The following is a 16,977-nucleotide window of genomic DNA, read 5'->3' as shown; positions in this document are numbered from 1 at the left end:
GTAAATGTGTGCAGTTTTGTATTCTTTGGGAGAAAACACTCAGCCACGCTAGCAAAGTATCGCGAGACAAAGCGGAACCTTTGTGAACGCGGGTAGCGGGGAAAGGAAGCTAGCGAATGAATCACTTGTAGCCAGCCAGTCTCTTTCACAATAAACAGTAGGACTATAGCAGCGTATTTTCTGTAAGAAAGTTTTTGAAAACCATATCTGCCATTTAAAGGCGGACAAAGTCATCGAATAAACAGACGATCGGTTTAAATCGAGGAAGAAATTCGGTTAAAATGTCCGAGACTGGAAACGGCGTGGAGCTGCGGGAAGAACAAGCAGCTGAACTTGAAGAAACTGGAGGAGTGGAGGTGAGCCGGAACAAAACCATAATTATACAAATTCTGAGCCCTTCGTTCGAAAAAATTGTTTAACAAGTTTTAGATTATGCTAAAGTTAACCCTATGTCCACTGTGACTTCCAAATCGAGCCATCTCAAACTTTGTATTTGCTAGCTCGAGTTGTTTAGCTAGCTAGCATTAAATTAGCGTCGTTAGCTAACGTTAATCGACAGCTCCGACCCATCATCCCGAAGAGCGTGTCTCGCAGTACTATATAATAGAGCTAGCGGCTAGCCTGTTTCATAAACACTCAGCTAACTATACTAGTTAGTAACATTAAGCTAGCTAACGTTACAGCTGACACACTTTATTGTAATACGCATCAAGGGTTTCTATACAATTGTAACAGTTGTTTACATCTGTTTGACGCTGCATTCGATCCTCTTTATAGTGCCGCGCTTACGCCGCTTATCTCACATCAAGACAACTGGGAACTCGGGGGGAAAAACTAAGTCAAATCGTAACGTCAGTGATCTTCAGGTTGGAAAGTCGGAGCTCTAGAACAGTGTTTCCCGACCCTGGTCCTCGAGTACCCCCAACAGTACACAGAAATTCTGAGTTGGGTGACCTTTCAAAATATTCTTCCCAGTCGGAGCTCGTTTTTCTTTTCGAGTTCCCTCTTGTCTTTTATTTTTATTTAACCTTTATTTAACCAGGTAAGCCAGTTGAGAACAAGTTCTCATTTACAACTGGCCAAGATAAAGCAAAGCAGTGCGATAAAAACAACAACACAGAGTTACATATGGGGTAAAAAAACAGTCAAAAAATACAACAGAAAATATATATACAATGTGTGCAAATGTAGCAAGTTATGGAGGTAAGGCAATAAATACATTTACATTTTAGTCATTTAGCAGACGCTATAGTGCAAAATAATTACAATTAGTATTAACACTGGAATGCTAGATGTGCAAGAGATTATGTGCAAATAGAGATACTGGGGGTGCAAAAGAGCAAAATAAATAACAATATAGGGATGAGGTAGTTGGGTGGGCTAATTTCAGATGGGGTGTGTACAGGTGCAGTGATCGGTAAAATACTCTGACAACTGATGCTTAAAGTTAGTGAGGGAGATAAGCGTCTCCAGCTTCAGAGATTTTTGCAATTCGTTCCAGTCATTGGCAGCAGAGAACTGGAAGGAATGGCGGCCAAAGGAGGTGTTGGCTTTGGGGATGACCAGTGAGATATACCTGCTGGAGCGCAGACTACGGGTGGGTGCTGCTATGGTGACCAATGAGCTAAGATAAGGCGGGGATTTTCCTAGCAGTGATTTATAGATGGCCTGGAGCCAGTGGGTTTGACCACGAACATGTAGTGAGGACCAGCCAACAAGAGCGTACAGGTCACAGTGGTGGGTAGTGTATGGGGCTTTGGAGACAAAACAGATGGCACTGTGATAGACTACATCCAATTTGCTGAGTAGAGTGTTGGAGGCTATTTTGTAAATGACATCGCCAAAGTCAAGGATCGGTAGGATAGTCAGTTTTACGAGGGCATGTTTGGCAGCATGAGTGAAGGAGGCTTTGTTGCGAAATAGGAAGCCGATTCTAGATTGAACATGTCTGATGTCAGAAGTCGAAGATTTCTGAGTTCCCAGTTGTTTTGAAAGTGGCATTACATTCCTCGTTTCCAGGAAAAGGATGATGCATCAGAGGCCAGCAAGGAGGAGTCTTCTGAAGCCGGACAGGATGCCCAAGATGAGGACCCCTCTTCATCCATAGCGCCAGCCTATGAGGAGAAAGTGGTAAGGGCACACTGCTACCATCATGCTGGTTTAATAAAGATGTTCATTTACAGTTTTAAGATGTCATTATCGTGTTTGAAACGTCATTTGTTGCTCTCAAAGTTTCACTGCTTTACTGTGTGTAGGCATCAGACCGGACCAACAGATTTGAGTACCTACTGAAGCAGACAGAGGTGTTTGCCCATTTCATCCAACCTGCGGCCCAGAAGACTCCCACCTCCCCGCTGAAGATGAAGCCTGGACGCCCTCGTGTCAAGAAGGACGAGAAACAGAATCTCCTCTCGGTCGGAGAGTGAGTATACAACACAACACGCTAAACAACTTGGCCCAATGATTCGTCAATCTTCCGTGGGAGTACATTGGGTGTACATGTGGGGCGTTTTATATGCTGTTACTGATGAATTATATGTACCCCTTTCTCTCTTTGACAGTAACCGTCATCGTCGCACAGAGCAGGAAGAGGATGAAGAGCTGCTGAGCGAAAGCAGCAAGACCACCAACATCTGCACCCGCTTTGACGAATCCCCCTCCTGTAAGCAGTCACATGGTTTTACTTATTAAAGCTGCAATATGTAACTTTAATGTAGCAAAGTCCTGAACGGGACTACTATAGTCCATAATTGAATGGAAAGTATGTCAAACTTGTGCAATACTGAGTTTGTTGTGCTGTATGAATCTCCCAACAGTTGTAAAGGGGGGTACAATGAGAGACTACCAGGTCCGTGGTCTGAACTGGCTCATCTCTCTGTACGAGAACGGAATCAACGGGATCCTTGCTGATGAAATGGTAGGTTCTTATTTCAAAATAAAGTGAAAGATATTGCCTTCTTGGTATTCAGGTAGTTCTACATGCATACCTCTTGATCACTAACTGTTTATTAGTGTATTTGTGTGTCTGTGTCTGTGATACTCATGAAGATTACTCCTGGACTACAGCAGTAACAGCACCCAACGACTTATTCACGCTACAGTCGGTGTTCAAAGTTGAGCATGTCTTATTGTGCATTTTGATACTCACACCTGCCTTGTTGTCATTCAGGGGTTGGGTAAGACCCTGCAGACCATCTCTCTGCTGGGGTACATGAAGCACTACAGGAGTATCCCCGGACCCCACATGGTGCTGGTGCCCAAGTCCACCCTGTACAACTGGATGAACGAGTTCAAACGCTGGGTGCCCTCCCTCAAAGCAGTCTGCCTCATCGGAGGCCGAGAGGAGAGGGTGAGCTATGAGCAGCAGCAGACCACATGAATTCTCTGATGTAAAATGAACAGGGCATGTTGATTGCTGTAGATCAACTGGAAAGCATGGGGTGGTGACTGTGGGACAGTGTTGAGGCTTATGTATTTTACAATGTACCATATTGGAAGAGATGTTGTCGTGGAAATAGTCAGTTAATCTCCATCTGCAACTGAAAACGTAACACTTAGATTTCCTGCGACATAAGACTACTAATGGAGCTTTTGCATAATGCAAGCCAATGCATTTGTTTTAAGTCAGTCATTTTCAATAACTTGTACTACAGCAGTTGCATCGCGTTAGACTGGTGATGTTGCTGGGGCTTTGGTCTTGTGCCCCACCATAACCCTGTATCTTCCCCCTCTTTCTCCCAGAATGCCCTGATCAGAGATGTGCTGCTGCCAGGGGAGTGGGATGTGTGTGTCACCTCTTACGAGATGCTCATCATAGAGAAGGCCGTGTTCAAGAAGTTCAACTGGAGGTACCTGGTCATCGACGAGGCCCACAGGATCAAGAACGAGAAGTCAAAGGTTAGGGAGCTTCTAAAGTTGAAACACACACACAAACTGTATACATATTTGATTAAATGTAAATATGATTTAAAATGTGTATATACACTAACAAACCGTCAATGGATTCAACTCGCAAAGGACTCTTAGATGGTTTGTCTTACCTGTGTATATTATTTGTGCTGTAGCTGTCTGAGATAGTGCGTGAGTTCAAGACCACCAACCGCCTGCTGCTGACCGGCACCCCGCTGCAGAACAACCTCCACGAGCTCTGGGCCCTGCTCAACTTCCTGCTGCCAGACGTCTTCAACTCCTCAGAGGTAAGAGGCAGATAAAATAGGATTAACTTTATTGTACTGTACCTGAGGGGGGGAATTATTGGACACACAGACAATTACCCTCAATTACCACTACAATTTAGGAATAACGCTTAATAACACTTACTGAAAATAACAGTATTCTCTATTTTTCACTAATTTAAAGGGCCCAAAAAATATGGATTGATTGAACTTTTTATTTTTCTTTCGAAGGACTTTGACTCATGGTTTGACACCAACAACTGCCTGGGGGATCAGAAGCTGGTGGAACGTCTTCACACTGTAAGTATCTGAAACACTTCCTTACATTTAACTGTACTGTATATATGAATAGTGAGTAAATAGTATTTCTGTTGTCTCTTGTTGCCTTGACAATGTATTACTTACTAATTTGAATGTAATAATATCTTATGTTTCTCTTGTCTATAACTGTTTTATGTGGACCCAGGAAGAGTAGCTGCTGCATGTTTAACAGCTCATGGGGATCCTAATAAACGGAACATATATCCCTGTAGGGTTTTATCAAATATTGTTATGTGCCTTCCCTTACCTTTCCTTGGTTTCTCTCTCTCTGTGTGTTTGTGTATGTGTAGGTACTGCGTCCTTTCCTGCTGCGTCGTATCAAAAATGAGGTGGAGAAGTCTCTGCTGCCTAAGAAAGAGATCAAGATGTACGTGGGGCTGAGTAAGATGCAGAGAGAATGGTGAGTAACCCACACATACTCAACATATGCCCTTTCCTTGTCAACCACATTCTTCAGCCAACCTATACACTAGATTGTGTATTGAAAACACTGTCCCCTCTCTCCTCAGGTACACCAAGATCCTGATGAAGGACATAGACATCTTGAACTCTGCGGGGAAGATGGACAAGATGCGTCTGCTCAACGTCTTGATGCAGCTGAGGAAGTGCTGCAACCACCCGTACCTGTTTGACGGGGCCGAGCCCGGCCCGCCCTACACCACCGACCTGCATCTGGCCGTCAACAGCGGCAAGATGGCCGTCCTTGACAAGCTGCTGCCCAAGATGAAGGCTCAGGGTGGGTGGACGACCAGTCACAAAATGTTTTTTTTTTTTATGGCCTGTTTGATGGCTTTGTGTCCCTTTTTTAACGTTAAAGTTGATATGGAGACAGTGTAGTGTAAAGGCTATTTCAGACACATTTTTGATTCAAACTACTATGTTAAAGTTGCAGCAATGTAGGCATGGTGAATGATTGATTGGCGGCCATTTTGAACTCCCCTCCCTTTCCCAGGCTCCCGTGTGCTGATCTTCAGCCAGATGACCAGGATGCTGGACATCTTGGAGGACTACTGCATGTGGCGCAACTTCGGCTACTGTCGCCTGGACGGACAGACGCCCCACGAGGAGAGACAGGTATGACTATGACCCCCACTCCTGGATCTCATTAACGGCAGTGGCCTATTACCCTGGTCCCAGATCTGTTTGTGCTGCCTTGGTGTGACATTGACCATAGGAGTTGGCAGGGCAGCACAAACATATCTGGGACCAGGCTAATAAATGGCTTGTAAATACAAACAATTTAACTCTCTACCGTTTTAACACACTTCATTTAACACTACATTTCCCACGTTCCTCTAGATCTCCATCAATGCGTACAATGAGGAGGACAGCCCTAAGTTCATCTTCATGCTGAGCACCAGGGCCGGAGGGCTGGGTATTAACCTGGCCACGGCTGACGTGGTCATCCTCTACGACTCAGACTGGAACCCTCAGGTCGACCTGCAGGCCATGGTCAGTACCTCTCATTGACCCATATCAGTGGACTAATTAATCAGTCTTTTATATTACATTTGTCAATTACTTTAATTAGAATTTTCCCTATAGATTTAACATGGTCAATTCCCCCTAGTTTGAATCATATCACAACAAGTGAGCTTACACATTCAATAGAACCTGTCACCAGGAACTTCATTTATCAAGATGCTTCTGCCTGGTAACTGTTAGACACTTACCTGATTGGTTCTTTTAACCTTTCTTCTCAGGACCGAGCTCACAGGATTGGTCAGAAGAAGCAGGTGCGCGTGTTCCGTTTCATCACGGAAAACACGGTGGAGGAGAGGATCGTGGAGCGGGCCGAGATGAAGCTCCAACTGGACTCTATCGTCATCCAGCAAGGTACTGCACCGGTGGCCATTTTGAATCTCCTTTTCCCAGTTTCAAACCAACACTATTGAAGTCAATGCCTTGGTAATGCAACTGGCTGACTTGTCTGTGTCTACTGTGTCTGTTCTGCAGGAAGGCTAGTGGATCCCAACGCCAACAAGCTGGGGAAGGACGAGATGCTGTCCATCATCCGGCACGGCGCCACGCACGTCTTCGCCTCCAAGGAGAGCGACATTACCGACGATGACATCGATGAGATCCTGGAGCGAGGCGAGAAGAAGGTCAGAACAAAGACGGACAAGGGCGTAGCGCTAGCATTGGGCCTAGCATTAGCATTTATCTGTACTCAGATCATTTATATAATATGTGATAGCATTAGCATTGCTAAATGTGTCAGTGGGTTGATATAGCAGTGTCTAGAGGCCAACCACATTAGCAATGTGTAGCTAGATGCTAACTCTTTGCTCTGCGTTTGTGTCTGACAGACCATGGAGTTGAAGGAGAAGATGAACACCATGGGCGAGAGCTCCCTGAGGAACTTTACCATGGAGTCCGACAACAGTGTGTACACCTTCGAAGGAGAGGACTACAGGGAGAAGAAGAAGGTGGTCACCAACTGGATCGAGCCGCCCAAGAGAGAGCGGAAGGCCAACTACGCCGTGGATGCCTACTTCAGAGAGGCTCTGCGTGTCAGTGAGCCCAAAGCACCCAAGGTAATCCTCACTACCGCCGCCCTCGGGCTATGGATATCTGGGATAGCTGTGTGGAATGAATCAGACCATCTTTCTCCATGACTAAAACTCCTGTTCTCCTCTTCCAGACCCTCTTTCTCCATGACTAAAACTCCTGTTCTCCTCTTCCAGACCATCTTTCTCCATGACTAAAACTCCTGTTCTCCTCTTCCAGACCATCTTTCTCCATGACTAAAACTCCTGTTCTCCTCTTCCAGACCATCTTTCTCCATGACTAAAACTCCTGTTCTCCTCTTCCAGACCATCTTTCTCCATGACTAAACTGCCGTTCTCCTCTTTCAGGCTCCTCGTCCACCTAAGCAGCCCAATGTGCAGGACTTCCAGTTCTTCCCCCCAAGGCTGTTTGAACTGCTGGAGAAAGAGATCCTATTCTACAGGAAGACTATCGGCTACAAGGTATACCAACATGTAGTTTTACTAGTGTAACTGGTGGTACATCAGTGATTGTTGGTGGCACTTAAAATCAAAGGACAGGCTCATAGTAATGGCTGGAACGGAGTTAATGGAATGGTATCCATGTGTTTGATCCGTCCTCCCCTCACCAGCCGCGTCTTTGGTACATTATGATGGCGTTAGTATGATAATGTTCCATCAGACAGCGGCCATTTTGGATCTCCTCTGTGCAGTTTCAAACCAACAGTCGGTTTAGTTTGGAATGGGATGTATCTGTTGAGTGTTTAAGTGTATATGTGATATACATTTTCTCTCCAGGTTCCTCGTAACCCAGAACTGCCCAACTCGGCCCAGCACCAGAAGGAGGAGCAGGCCAAGATTGACGAGGCCGAGGGCCTATCAGAGGAGGAGCTGGAGGAGAAGGAGAACCTCCTCTCGCAGGTAATTGGCTGAAACAAGACATCATACTTAAACACTCTAGACATTCATCATAGTGCCCTACTACATGTCATATTTATAGAACTACATATAGTTCAGTTGAGATACTCTTCAGTGGCTTCAACTACAAAGTAGAGACATGTTAGCGTTTGTGGCTAGTGTCGTTACAAACTGTCATCGATGTCTCCACAGGGCTTCACCATTTGGAACAAGCGTGACTTTAACCAGTTCATCAAAGCCAATGAGAAGTGGGGAAGAGACGACATCGAGAACATCGCCAGAGAGGTGGAGGGCAAAACCCCAGAGGAAGTCATGGAATATTCCGGTAAGAAAAACAATTTTTTAATTTTTAATTTTCAAATTGTATAAATGTATCCGAATCTACTTCTAGCTAGTGGACATGACTCCCAAGTGTATGACAGATATCCAAAGTCTTATGATCTAAACGTTTGTGTGTGTGTGTACACAGCTGTGTTCTGGGAGCGCTGCAACGAGCTGCAGGACATAGAGAAGATCATGGCTCAGATCGAGAGAGGAGAGGCCCGCATCCAGAGGAGGATCAGCATCAAGAAAGCACTGGACACAAAGGTAAGCCATTTCAGTGAGGTCATCATTAATAAGAACAACATTGGGGAGGCAAGACCTTTTATTTTGATCAGATGCGCGATACAGTTGTGAAAACCTCTGGGCACTCCCAACCCTTATGAATGAATGTCTCAGGAGCTGGTGTCTGATCATGTCTACCAGAGGCTAACCATACACCCTGAATGACATATTTTTCTCTCTCTTGTTGTAGATTGGTCGCTACAAGGCTCCGTTCCACCAGTTGAGGATCTCGTACGGCACCAACAAGGGAAAGAACTACACGGAGGAGGAAGACCGCTTCCTCATTTGCATGCTGCACAAGCTGGGCTTCGAAAAGGAGTCGGTCTACGACGAGCTGCGCCAGTGCATCCGCAACTCGCCCCAGTTCCGCTTCGACTGGTTCCTCAAGTCCAGGACCGCCATGGTGAGTGGAGTTGCCCTAGTAGACAGTGGAATTGAGTACAACCTGAAGATGGAAATGTGGTTTTACTTCTTCAGTAACATGATAACCATTAATTTATTATATACAGTGCCTTCGGAAAGTATTCAGACCCCTTGACTTTTCCCATATTTTTTTACGTTACAGCCTTATTCTAAAATGGGTTAAATTGTTTTTTTCCCCCCTCATCAATCTACACACAATACCCAATAATGACAAAGCAAAAACTGGTTTTTAGAAAAACTGAAATATGATATTTACATAAGTATTCAAACCCTTTACTCTGTACTTTGTTGAAGCACCTTCGGCATCGATTACAGCCTTGAGTCTTCTTGGGTATGACGCTACAAGCTTGGCACACCTGTATTTGGAGTTCCTCCCATTCTTCTCTGCAGATCCTCTCAAGCTCTGTCAGGTTGGATGGGGAGCGTTGCTGCACAGCTATTTTAAGGTCTCTCCAGAGATGTTAGTTCGGGTTCAAGTCCGGGCTCTGGCTGGGCCACTCAAGGACATTCAGAGACTTGTCCCGAAGCCACTCCTGCGTTGTCTTGGCTGTGTGCTTAGGGTCGTTGTCCTGTTGGAAGGTGAACCGTCGCCCCAGTCTGAGGTCCTGAGCACTCTGGAGCAGGTTTCCATCAAGGATCTCTCTGTACTTCGCTCCGTTAATCTTTGCCTCGATCCTGACTAGTCTCCCAGTCCTTTCCACTGAATAACATTTTTTTTATTACATTTGAGTCATTTAGCAGACGCTCTTATCCAGAGCGACTTACAGGAGCAATTAGGGTTAAGTGCCTTGCTCAAGGGCACATCGACAGATTTTTCACCTAGTCGGCTCGGGGATTAGAACCAGCGACCTTTCGGTTACTGGCACAACGCTCTTAACCACTAAGCTACCTGCCGCCCCACAGCATGATGTTGCCACCACCATGCTTCACCGAAACCAAGAGTTCAATCTTGGTTTCATAAGACCAGAGAATCTTGTTTCTCATGGTCTGAGAGTCTTGAGATTGCCAAAAGGCACCTACAAGCGGGCTGTTGTGCCTTTTACTGAGGAGTGGCTTCCATCTGGCCACTCTACCATAAAGGCCTGATTGGTGGAGTGCTGCAGAGATGTTTGTCCTTCTGGAAGGTTCTCCCATCTCCACACCTCCCTGACCAAGGCCCTTCTCCCCCGATTGCTCAGTTTGGCCGGGCGGCCAGCTCTAGGAAGAGTCTTGGTGGTTCCAAACTTCTTCCATTTAAGAATGATGGAGGCCACTGTGTTCTTGGGGACCTTCAATGCTGCAGAAATGTTTTGCTACCCTTTCCAAGATCTGTGCCTCGACACAATCCTGTTTCGGAGTTCTACGGACAATTCCTTCAACCTCATGGCTTGGTTTTTGCTCTGACGTGCACTGTCAACTGTGGGACCTTATATGGACAGGTGTGTGCCTTTCCAAATCATGTCCAATCAAGTGAATTTACCACAAGTGGACTCCAATCAAGTTGTAGAAACATCTCAAGGATGATCAATGGAAACAGGATGTACCTGAGCACAATTTCGAGTCTCATAGCAAAGGGTCTGAATACCCCAGGGATGTAGCTCAGTTGATAGAGCATGGCGTTTGCAACGCCAGGGTTGTGGGTTTGATTCCCACAGGGGGTATGAAAATAAAATAATGTATGCACTAACTGTAAGTCGCTCTGGATAAGAGCGTCTGCTAAATGACTAAAATGTAATGTAAATGTAAATACTTATGCAAAAATGTCTGCCTGTTTTCGCATTGCCATTATGGGGTATTGTGTGTAGATTGATGAAGATTTTAAATCCATTTTAGACTAAGGCTGGTTCAGGAAACAAAACATTATCCAATTCGAAGAGTTGTGGTTGTAGACTAACGTGTGTGTGTGTGTGTGTGTGTGTGTGTGTGTGTGTGTGTGTGTGTGTGTGTGTGTGTGTGTGTGTGTGTAGGAGCTCCAGAGGCGATGCAACACCCTGATCACCCTGATTGAACGAGAGAACATGGAGCTGGAGGAGAGAGAGAAAGCAGAGAAGAAGAAGAAGGGACCACGGAGTCAGTCTTCTGTAAGATCACAACGCTCTTCTTCCTGCCCCTCACTGAATTCTCTTGTCATGCAGTCCTCTCTTTGCATTGTGCAGGAAGACACACGACACTAACAATATCACACAATGTTCTTTTAAAAATATATAGTCTTGTCTAAACCAATATGCCATTGTAATCGGCCATTATTCTATGAAGTGCCGATTATGACTATTTGATCTGACACTCCTTTTCTCTCTCTCTCTTCCTCCTCATCCCCCTCTTCCTCAGGCTCAGAAGCGTAAGGGAGAAGGGACCCCAGACCAGCGAGGAGGCCGCAGGAAAAAGCTAAAGCTGTGAGGGGGTGAAAGGCAAATTGAGGGCAGCGGCAGGCAGCAGTATAGTAGTCGTAGCGTCTGTTTGTTTTTTACGGGTTACCATGGTGATACATGATGATGATTTACTGTATAAAACCCCAGAGGACTGAACTTTTCTTCACTATAGCGTGTCGTTCTATCTAGAAGGTTCTCTAGATAGAGCTCGTTATATTGGCAGGTCTGCCTAGTAGGGACTAACTGACACTGCAGCTGTGCTGATTTAGTTCAATGTTTGTTTTGTTTTAGTTTTCTACCCTTTTTTTACTAGTACTTGAGGTGAGGAGAAATGTATTTATGCCTGTTGGTTGTGTTCTATCACATTCCATTGCTTGTAACGATACCTGTATGTATCCCCCCTCCCACTTTTTTTATTTTAAGGAACCACTGTTATGTTACCGATCTACATTGTAGAAAATGTATTTTTGGAACATGTCACTAATAAATTACCCCTTTTTTAAATAAGTATTTTTTCTTTTGCATACGAGGAGACTGTTTTTATGTTGAATATTTGTGCAAAGCTTTTCACACAGCAGTGGAGATGCATGTTCACAGGCAGTCGGAGTGAAAACTAGGACCAAAATAATTCAGAAAAGTACATTTGTATTTGGCAGTTAAAGTTGGAGTACATCAAACAATTGATTGAAATTATCACAAAATTGATAAGTCACCAATTTGATCTAAATTGGTCGGTGACAAATTTCTATACCTGAACTAATTGGCACCTATTAACTTATACTGTCACTTGCATAAGATCAAGATAGTCACATTCTTCAGTTGATAAATGCTTACTTGATAAACAGCATCAAATGTGGGGTTTGCATATTTTTCAAGTTTCACCAGGGTGTAGTAATGAATACATTTTGTTTGCATTGTCTTGTGTTGAATTTGAACATCCTATACATGCAGGTATGTACACAGACGTATAAGAGTAATAATATGAACATACGTATGATTTTTAAACTGCACCTGAAACAAAAATGTATAAAAACATTCTGAATGAATAGTTTACGCACTCGAATGACTAAAATGGACAACATAACAATCCCTTTGAATAGCGCCATGTCTGTGTTCTGCTACAGTGGGTACACCTAACTACTGAGGGCTTTGTAAAGCACAGCAGTGCATCAATCAATATTACAAAAATACATGAATTTACCACATTTGATACAGCCAGCCTCGACCGGACCGACACAACCCAACATTCGACCCAATTGGCTCTCTATCTCACACAAAAAAGTTATAATATATAAATTGACAGATAGAATGACCGACAACAAAATAACGTGGTAGAATAGTTCTCTTAAGAAAAACAGGACAGAATAGTCTCCTCAAAGCTGCTTCTCACTATTAAGGGGGACATTTTTTTTGTTGCTTTTGCCTTCTGGAGATGCCATTACTGTTTTAAGAAGATGTAATTTTCAGCTATGGCAGTTGTTAGCATAGTTGGACGGGGTATTCTTCACAACATCAGCACTTGGGGACTCCTAATATTTGACACATGATTTAGAACTATCCTAACCAAAGCACAACTGAGTGGAGTTCAGACAATTGAGATGTTGAGGGGGACTGAAACCCATGTTAAATACAGTAGGCATACCACAGGAAAAGGGGTAAAAACACTTCATTGAGGATTCATGGAGCCTCACATTACTTTCTCTCTCGCCAGGCGTGGCCAACCATGCATGCATTCATACTCTGGTTATAGGCCCAAAAAACACATCAACTGACATCAACTGTCCCAAGAATTGGCTGTGCTGTCTTCAGTGCTAGTAGAAGGCAGGGTTAGCCTTGTCGTAGGGCTCTATTCAATCTGTATCGCGGAAGTTCAGTGTTACAGCGTGATTGAAATGTAAAGCCAGTTTTCCCGCGTTAGCGGAGACTGCATTCACGGTAAACGCTGCATATGTCGGCTCAATCGGAAATTACCTTTACATTTCTATCACGCAATCTATAACGCTTCAGCGATTAGGTTTGGATAGAGCCCTTAGAAGGCACGGCAGTGGTAGAGGTTGGAACTGTTGACAACTGTCAATGTCTTATCAGAAGGCCACAGGGACGGGGTATGGGATGGTGTTGGTAGGAGGGGTGTCTCTAGTCTTGAGCCTAGACCTCAGAGCTGTCCAAGCTGCTGTGCCCAGTACCCATCATGCCCTCTCTGCTGTTCCCACTCCCTCCGCTGTAGGCCGAGCACGACGAGGTGGAGTAGGGAGGGAACTGGCTCTTCTTCTGGCTCTTCCTCTTGCGCCACACCAGCAGGATAACCACCATGGCCACCAGGCAGGTGAGAAGGATCAACCCAGCCAGGCCTACCAGCATGGGCAGGGTGGAGGTGTCCACAGGCTCCCTACCGGAACTCTCCAGGAGGGGGCGCTCCAGGAAGGGTGAGTCGCGGTCCGAACCAGCCCGGTCACGTCCCCCCCATGGCTGGCGCTGGCTCACCACCAGGCGGTCCGAGCGGTCCAGAGCGATGTGCTGGATGTTGGTTCCCCGGTTGTTGTCGGTACCGATGTCCTGGGCCAGGTCCGGAGCGGGGGCGGCACGACGGTAGCGACCCAGGGAGGAGGTGTGGAGGTCGGGCTGAGGGTCGGCCACGGAGGACAGGCTGTGGTGGTACTCCAGGCTGCGCTTGCCGATGCCACGGTTGGCATTGTCTCGGGAGCGGACGGTGTAGATTGTGTGGATGAACCACTCCCGACCTGCAGCCACCTGGAACAACAAGACACAGTGGAGCTTGAGGTTAGTGATAAAGACTTTGGCCTATACATTTCAGTGTGTGATTTCTAACAATGGAAGCCTTTCAAATTCTTGTCATGTTTTTGCCATTATCAAGTAATTAGACTCACATTTCACTCAGATTTCAGAAACCAGATTGCATTCAAACATACAGGGACTATTTTCCCATTGGTATCCAGTTTACAGACCATATTAGGTATGAATAGAGTCAGAGAGCCTCTCTGGGTGTGTCAGCTGACCTGGAAGAGAGGTGAGGAGGACAGGGTGAATCCGTCTGAACCAGGCTGTCTGACCAGAGGCAGGCCTCCAGGAGTGTCCAGGGCCAGAGTGGCCTCAAACAACACATCTCCAAACGCTGTAGCCTGGGTCTCTGGCTGGGCCTTGTCCTGGAGGAGGAAAAAACACACACACAGGTTAGACCACTGAAATCATTATAGATAGAACCTACCTTGTATAGGATGTCTATGGATCAGAGGTAGGTAGCCTAGCGGTTAAGAGCATTGGGCCAGTAACCAAAATGTTTCTGGTTCGAATCCCCGAGCCGACCTGGTGAAAAAGCTGTCGATGTGCCCTTGAGCAAGGCACTTAACCCTAATTGTTCCTGTAAGTCATTCTGGATAACAGCATCTGCTAAATATGCAACATTTAAAAATGTAAAATGTATTTCAACAGCCTAACAGCAGTATGGCTCAAATGTACTGTGTTGTCAAGAACACAAATGGTTGTAAATGGTTGAAGTAAGAAATTAGTAATGAATGAATATGGTAAAACTGACCAAACTACATTCAAAGTGACCATAACAAAACTCCAGAGGAATTTCCCCCTGAGTGGAGGCATCATGTGTTAAGTGATTGCCGTACGCACCAGGATCTTGAATCTGTAGAGCAGTGAAGGTGCGTCGGCCAGGCAGCCATACTCCTTGTTGGTGGGGTTGTACTTGGGGACGTAACCGTCAGCTCCTGTACACAGGAACACCTTCTCTATACTGCAGGAGAAGGAGTCACCCAGGTTCTGGACTGGGTCCACCATCACACGGCCGTAGATAGAGGAGCCTGGAGGGAGAGATTAGAGGAGGGTGGTGTCCATTGCTCTGTGACAGTTCAACAAGCACTGAAAGCTTCATTAGACTGTTGAATATTATCTTTACATTCAAACTCAGAAAGCAGTTTGAAAGAAAGCTTTTTCTGAGTTCTATTGGAGATAAAACAGCTAATAACATACAGTGAGTGTACAAAACATTAGGAACACCTTCCTAATATTGAGTTGCACCCCCCTTTGCCTTAGCCTCAATTCATCAGGCATGGACTCTACAAGGTGTTGAAAGTGTTCCACAGGGATGCTGGCCCATGTTGACTCCAATGCTTCCCACAGTTGTGTCAAGTTGGCTGGATGGCCTTTGGGTGGTGGACCATTCTTGATGACCATTCAGGGATTGGACTGCTGAGGACTGGGGTAAAGTCATTTTCTCTGATGAATCCCCTTTCCGATTGTTTGGGGCATCCGGAAAAAAGCTTGTCCGGAGAAGACAAGGTGAGCGCTACCATCAGTCCTGTGTCATGCCAACAGTAAAGCATCCTGAGACCGTTCATGTGTGGGGTTGATTCTCAGCCAAGGGAGTGGGCTCACTCACAATTTTGCCTAAGAACACAGTCATGAATAAAGAATGGTACCAACACATCCTCAGAGAGCAACTTCTCCCAACCATCCAAGAACAGTTTGGTGACGAACAATGCCTTTTCCATGATGGAGCACCTTGCCATAAGGCAAAAGTGATAACTAAGTGGCTCGGGGAACAAAACATCAACATTTTAGGTCCATGGCCAGGAAACTCCCCAGACCTTAATCCCATTGAGAACTTGTGGTCAATCCTCAAGAGGCGGGTGGACAAACAAAACCCCACAAATTCTGACAAACTCCAAGCATTGATTATGCAAGAATGGGCTGCCATCAGTCAGGATGTGGCCCAGAAGTTAATTGACAGCATGCCAGGGCGGATTGCAGAGGTCTTGAAAAAGAAGGGTCAACACTGCAAATATTGACTCTTTGCATAAACTTAATGTAATTGTCAATAAAAGCCTTTGACACTTATGGAATGCTTGTAATTATACTTCAGTATACCATAGTAACATCTGACAAAAATATTTAAAAACACTGAAGCAGCAAACTTTGTGAAGACCAATACTTGTGTCATTCTCAAAACGTTTGACCACGACTGTATATGTTGACTAGTGGTGTATCTATATGTTGAATAGTGGTTCCTAGAGTGTCCACTAGGGGTCAGTATGAGGTCAGTAGTAGTCCAGTACCCTCTGAGAAGGCTGTGTCGGTGCTCTCTCCGAAGCCCATGGATCCGTCCGACAGCCACAGCTCCCTCTTGGACAGCAGGAACATCTGGGTGTTCAGACTGAACTCAGCCGCCACTGGGTCACTCACCTGGGGTGGGTCAGAGGGCAAAGGTCAAACATAGGCACCAAGAGAGTTGATAAGATTTTAACTTTTGGCTCAATGCATTTAATCAACGAGTATCTAGTACTATTGTTTTTAGCCTCATAAAACACCAAGACAAATCAGCATTGGTGAATGACAAAGTTTCCTCTTGATTTTAGGGTCTTGGGTATGCTAGTCTTCTGCCAGAGACTGTAGGTATGCAGTGGTGGTGCTGCTGACCTGCTGGAAGCGGATGTCCATGTGGAAGGTGAGGGGTTCTCGTGGGTGACACACAGGGGGAATGCTGAACTCCCCATTGGGAGAGGCACTGCAGGGGATCATTTTCACTGTGTATGTACCAGAGTAGTCCCGCACCTACAGGCAACAACATTACAACAACATTACAACAACATTACAACAACATTACAACAGCATTAAAACACACCAAACATTTAAGGTAGTTACTGCTGGTCTGGTATCCATACTGTATGT

The 16,977-nt window shown here is 45.3% G+C and overlaps 2 protein-coding genes and 1 long non-coding RNA gene across 3 annotated transcripts in view; 2 read left to right on the top strand and 1 right to left on the bottom strand.

The window, feature by feature from the left end:
- The first annotated feature begins 74 nt into the window (after nucleotides 1-74).
- On the top strand, nucleotides 75-12,638 carry LOC121536001 (SWI/SNF-related matrix-associated actin-dependent regulator of chromatin subfamily A member 5). Its single transcript, XM_041843271.2, has 23 exons — nucleotides 75-356; nucleotides 2,020-2,130; nucleotides 2,256-2,422; nucleotides 2,562-2,662; nucleotides 2,817-2,917; nucleotides 3,170-3,349; nucleotides 3,742-3,897; nucleotides 4,065-4,196; nucleotides 4,407-4,475; nucleotides 4,787-4,896; nucleotides 5,006-5,232; nucleotides 5,449-5,570; nucleotides 5,796-5,948; nucleotides 6,200-6,332; nucleotides 6,453-6,601; nucleotides 6,806-7,033; nucleotides 7,355-7,468; nucleotides 7,784-7,906; nucleotides 8,096-8,228; nucleotides 8,373-8,491; nucleotides 8,700-8,912; nucleotides 10,879-10,992; nucleotides 11,240-12,638. The coding sequence occupies exons 1-23, from the start codon at nucleotides 282-284 to the stop codon at nucleotides 11,306-11,308; spliced, it is 3,099 nt and encodes a 1,032-aa protein (XP_041699205.1). The 5' UTR covers nucleotides 75-281; the 3' UTR covers nucleotides 11,309-12,638.
- Nucleotides 12,639-13,189: 551 nt separating this feature from the next.
- The window catches only part of frem3 (Fras1 related extracellular matrix 3), a 45,853-nt gene continuing 42,065 nt past the window's right edge, over nucleotides 13,190-16,977 (bottom strand). Inside the window, exons 20-24 of the mRNA XM_041843268.2 lie at nucleotides 16,726-16,860; nucleotides 16,365-16,491; nucleotides 14,923-15,110; nucleotides 14,298-14,444; nucleotides 13,190-14,031 (exon numbers count right to left, since the gene is read on the bottom strand). Coding sequence (XP_041699202.2) covers nucleotides 13,429-14,031; nucleotides 14,298-14,444; nucleotides 14,923-15,110; nucleotides 16,365-16,491; nucleotides 16,726-16,860 — 1,200 coding nt within the window. The 3' untranslated portion in view covers nucleotides 13,190-13,428. The remainder of the gene's footprint in view (nucleotides 14,032-14,297; nucleotides 14,445-14,922; nucleotides 15,111-16,364; nucleotides 16,492-16,725; nucleotides 16,861-16,977) is intronic.
- On the top strand, nucleotides 13,987-14,396 carry LOC123481644. Its single transcript, XR_006657225.1, has 2 exons — nucleotides 13,987-14,061; nucleotides 14,238-14,396. It is a non-coding gene; the product is annotated as an uncharacterized LOC123481644 (long non-coding RNA).

Source organism: Coregonus clupeaformis, chromosome 22, assembly GCF_020615455.1.
Source record: "Coregonus clupeaformis isolate EN_2021a chromosome 22, ASM2061545v1, whole genome shotgun sequence".
In the NCBI taxonomy this organism is placed as follows: Eukaryota; Metazoa; Chordata; class Actinopteri; order Salmoniformes; family Salmonidae; genus Coregonus; species Coregonus clupeaformis.
This window is presented reverse-complemented; position numbering and strand designations above follow the sequence as displayed.

Coding starts and splice junctions, on each gene's coding strand:
- LOC121536001 (XM_041843271.2), top strand. CDS start 282: ATGTCCGAGACTGGAAACGGCGTGGAGCTGCGGGAAGAACAAGCAGCT. Junction 4,197..4,406: donor ACGTCTTCAACTCCTCAGAG/GTAAGAGGCAGA, acceptor TTTCTTTCGAAG/GACTTTGACTCATGGTTTGA. Junction 4,476..4,786: donor TGGTGGAACGTCTTCACACT/GTAAGTATCTGA, acceptor GTGTATGTGTAG/GTACTGCGTCCTTTCCTGCT.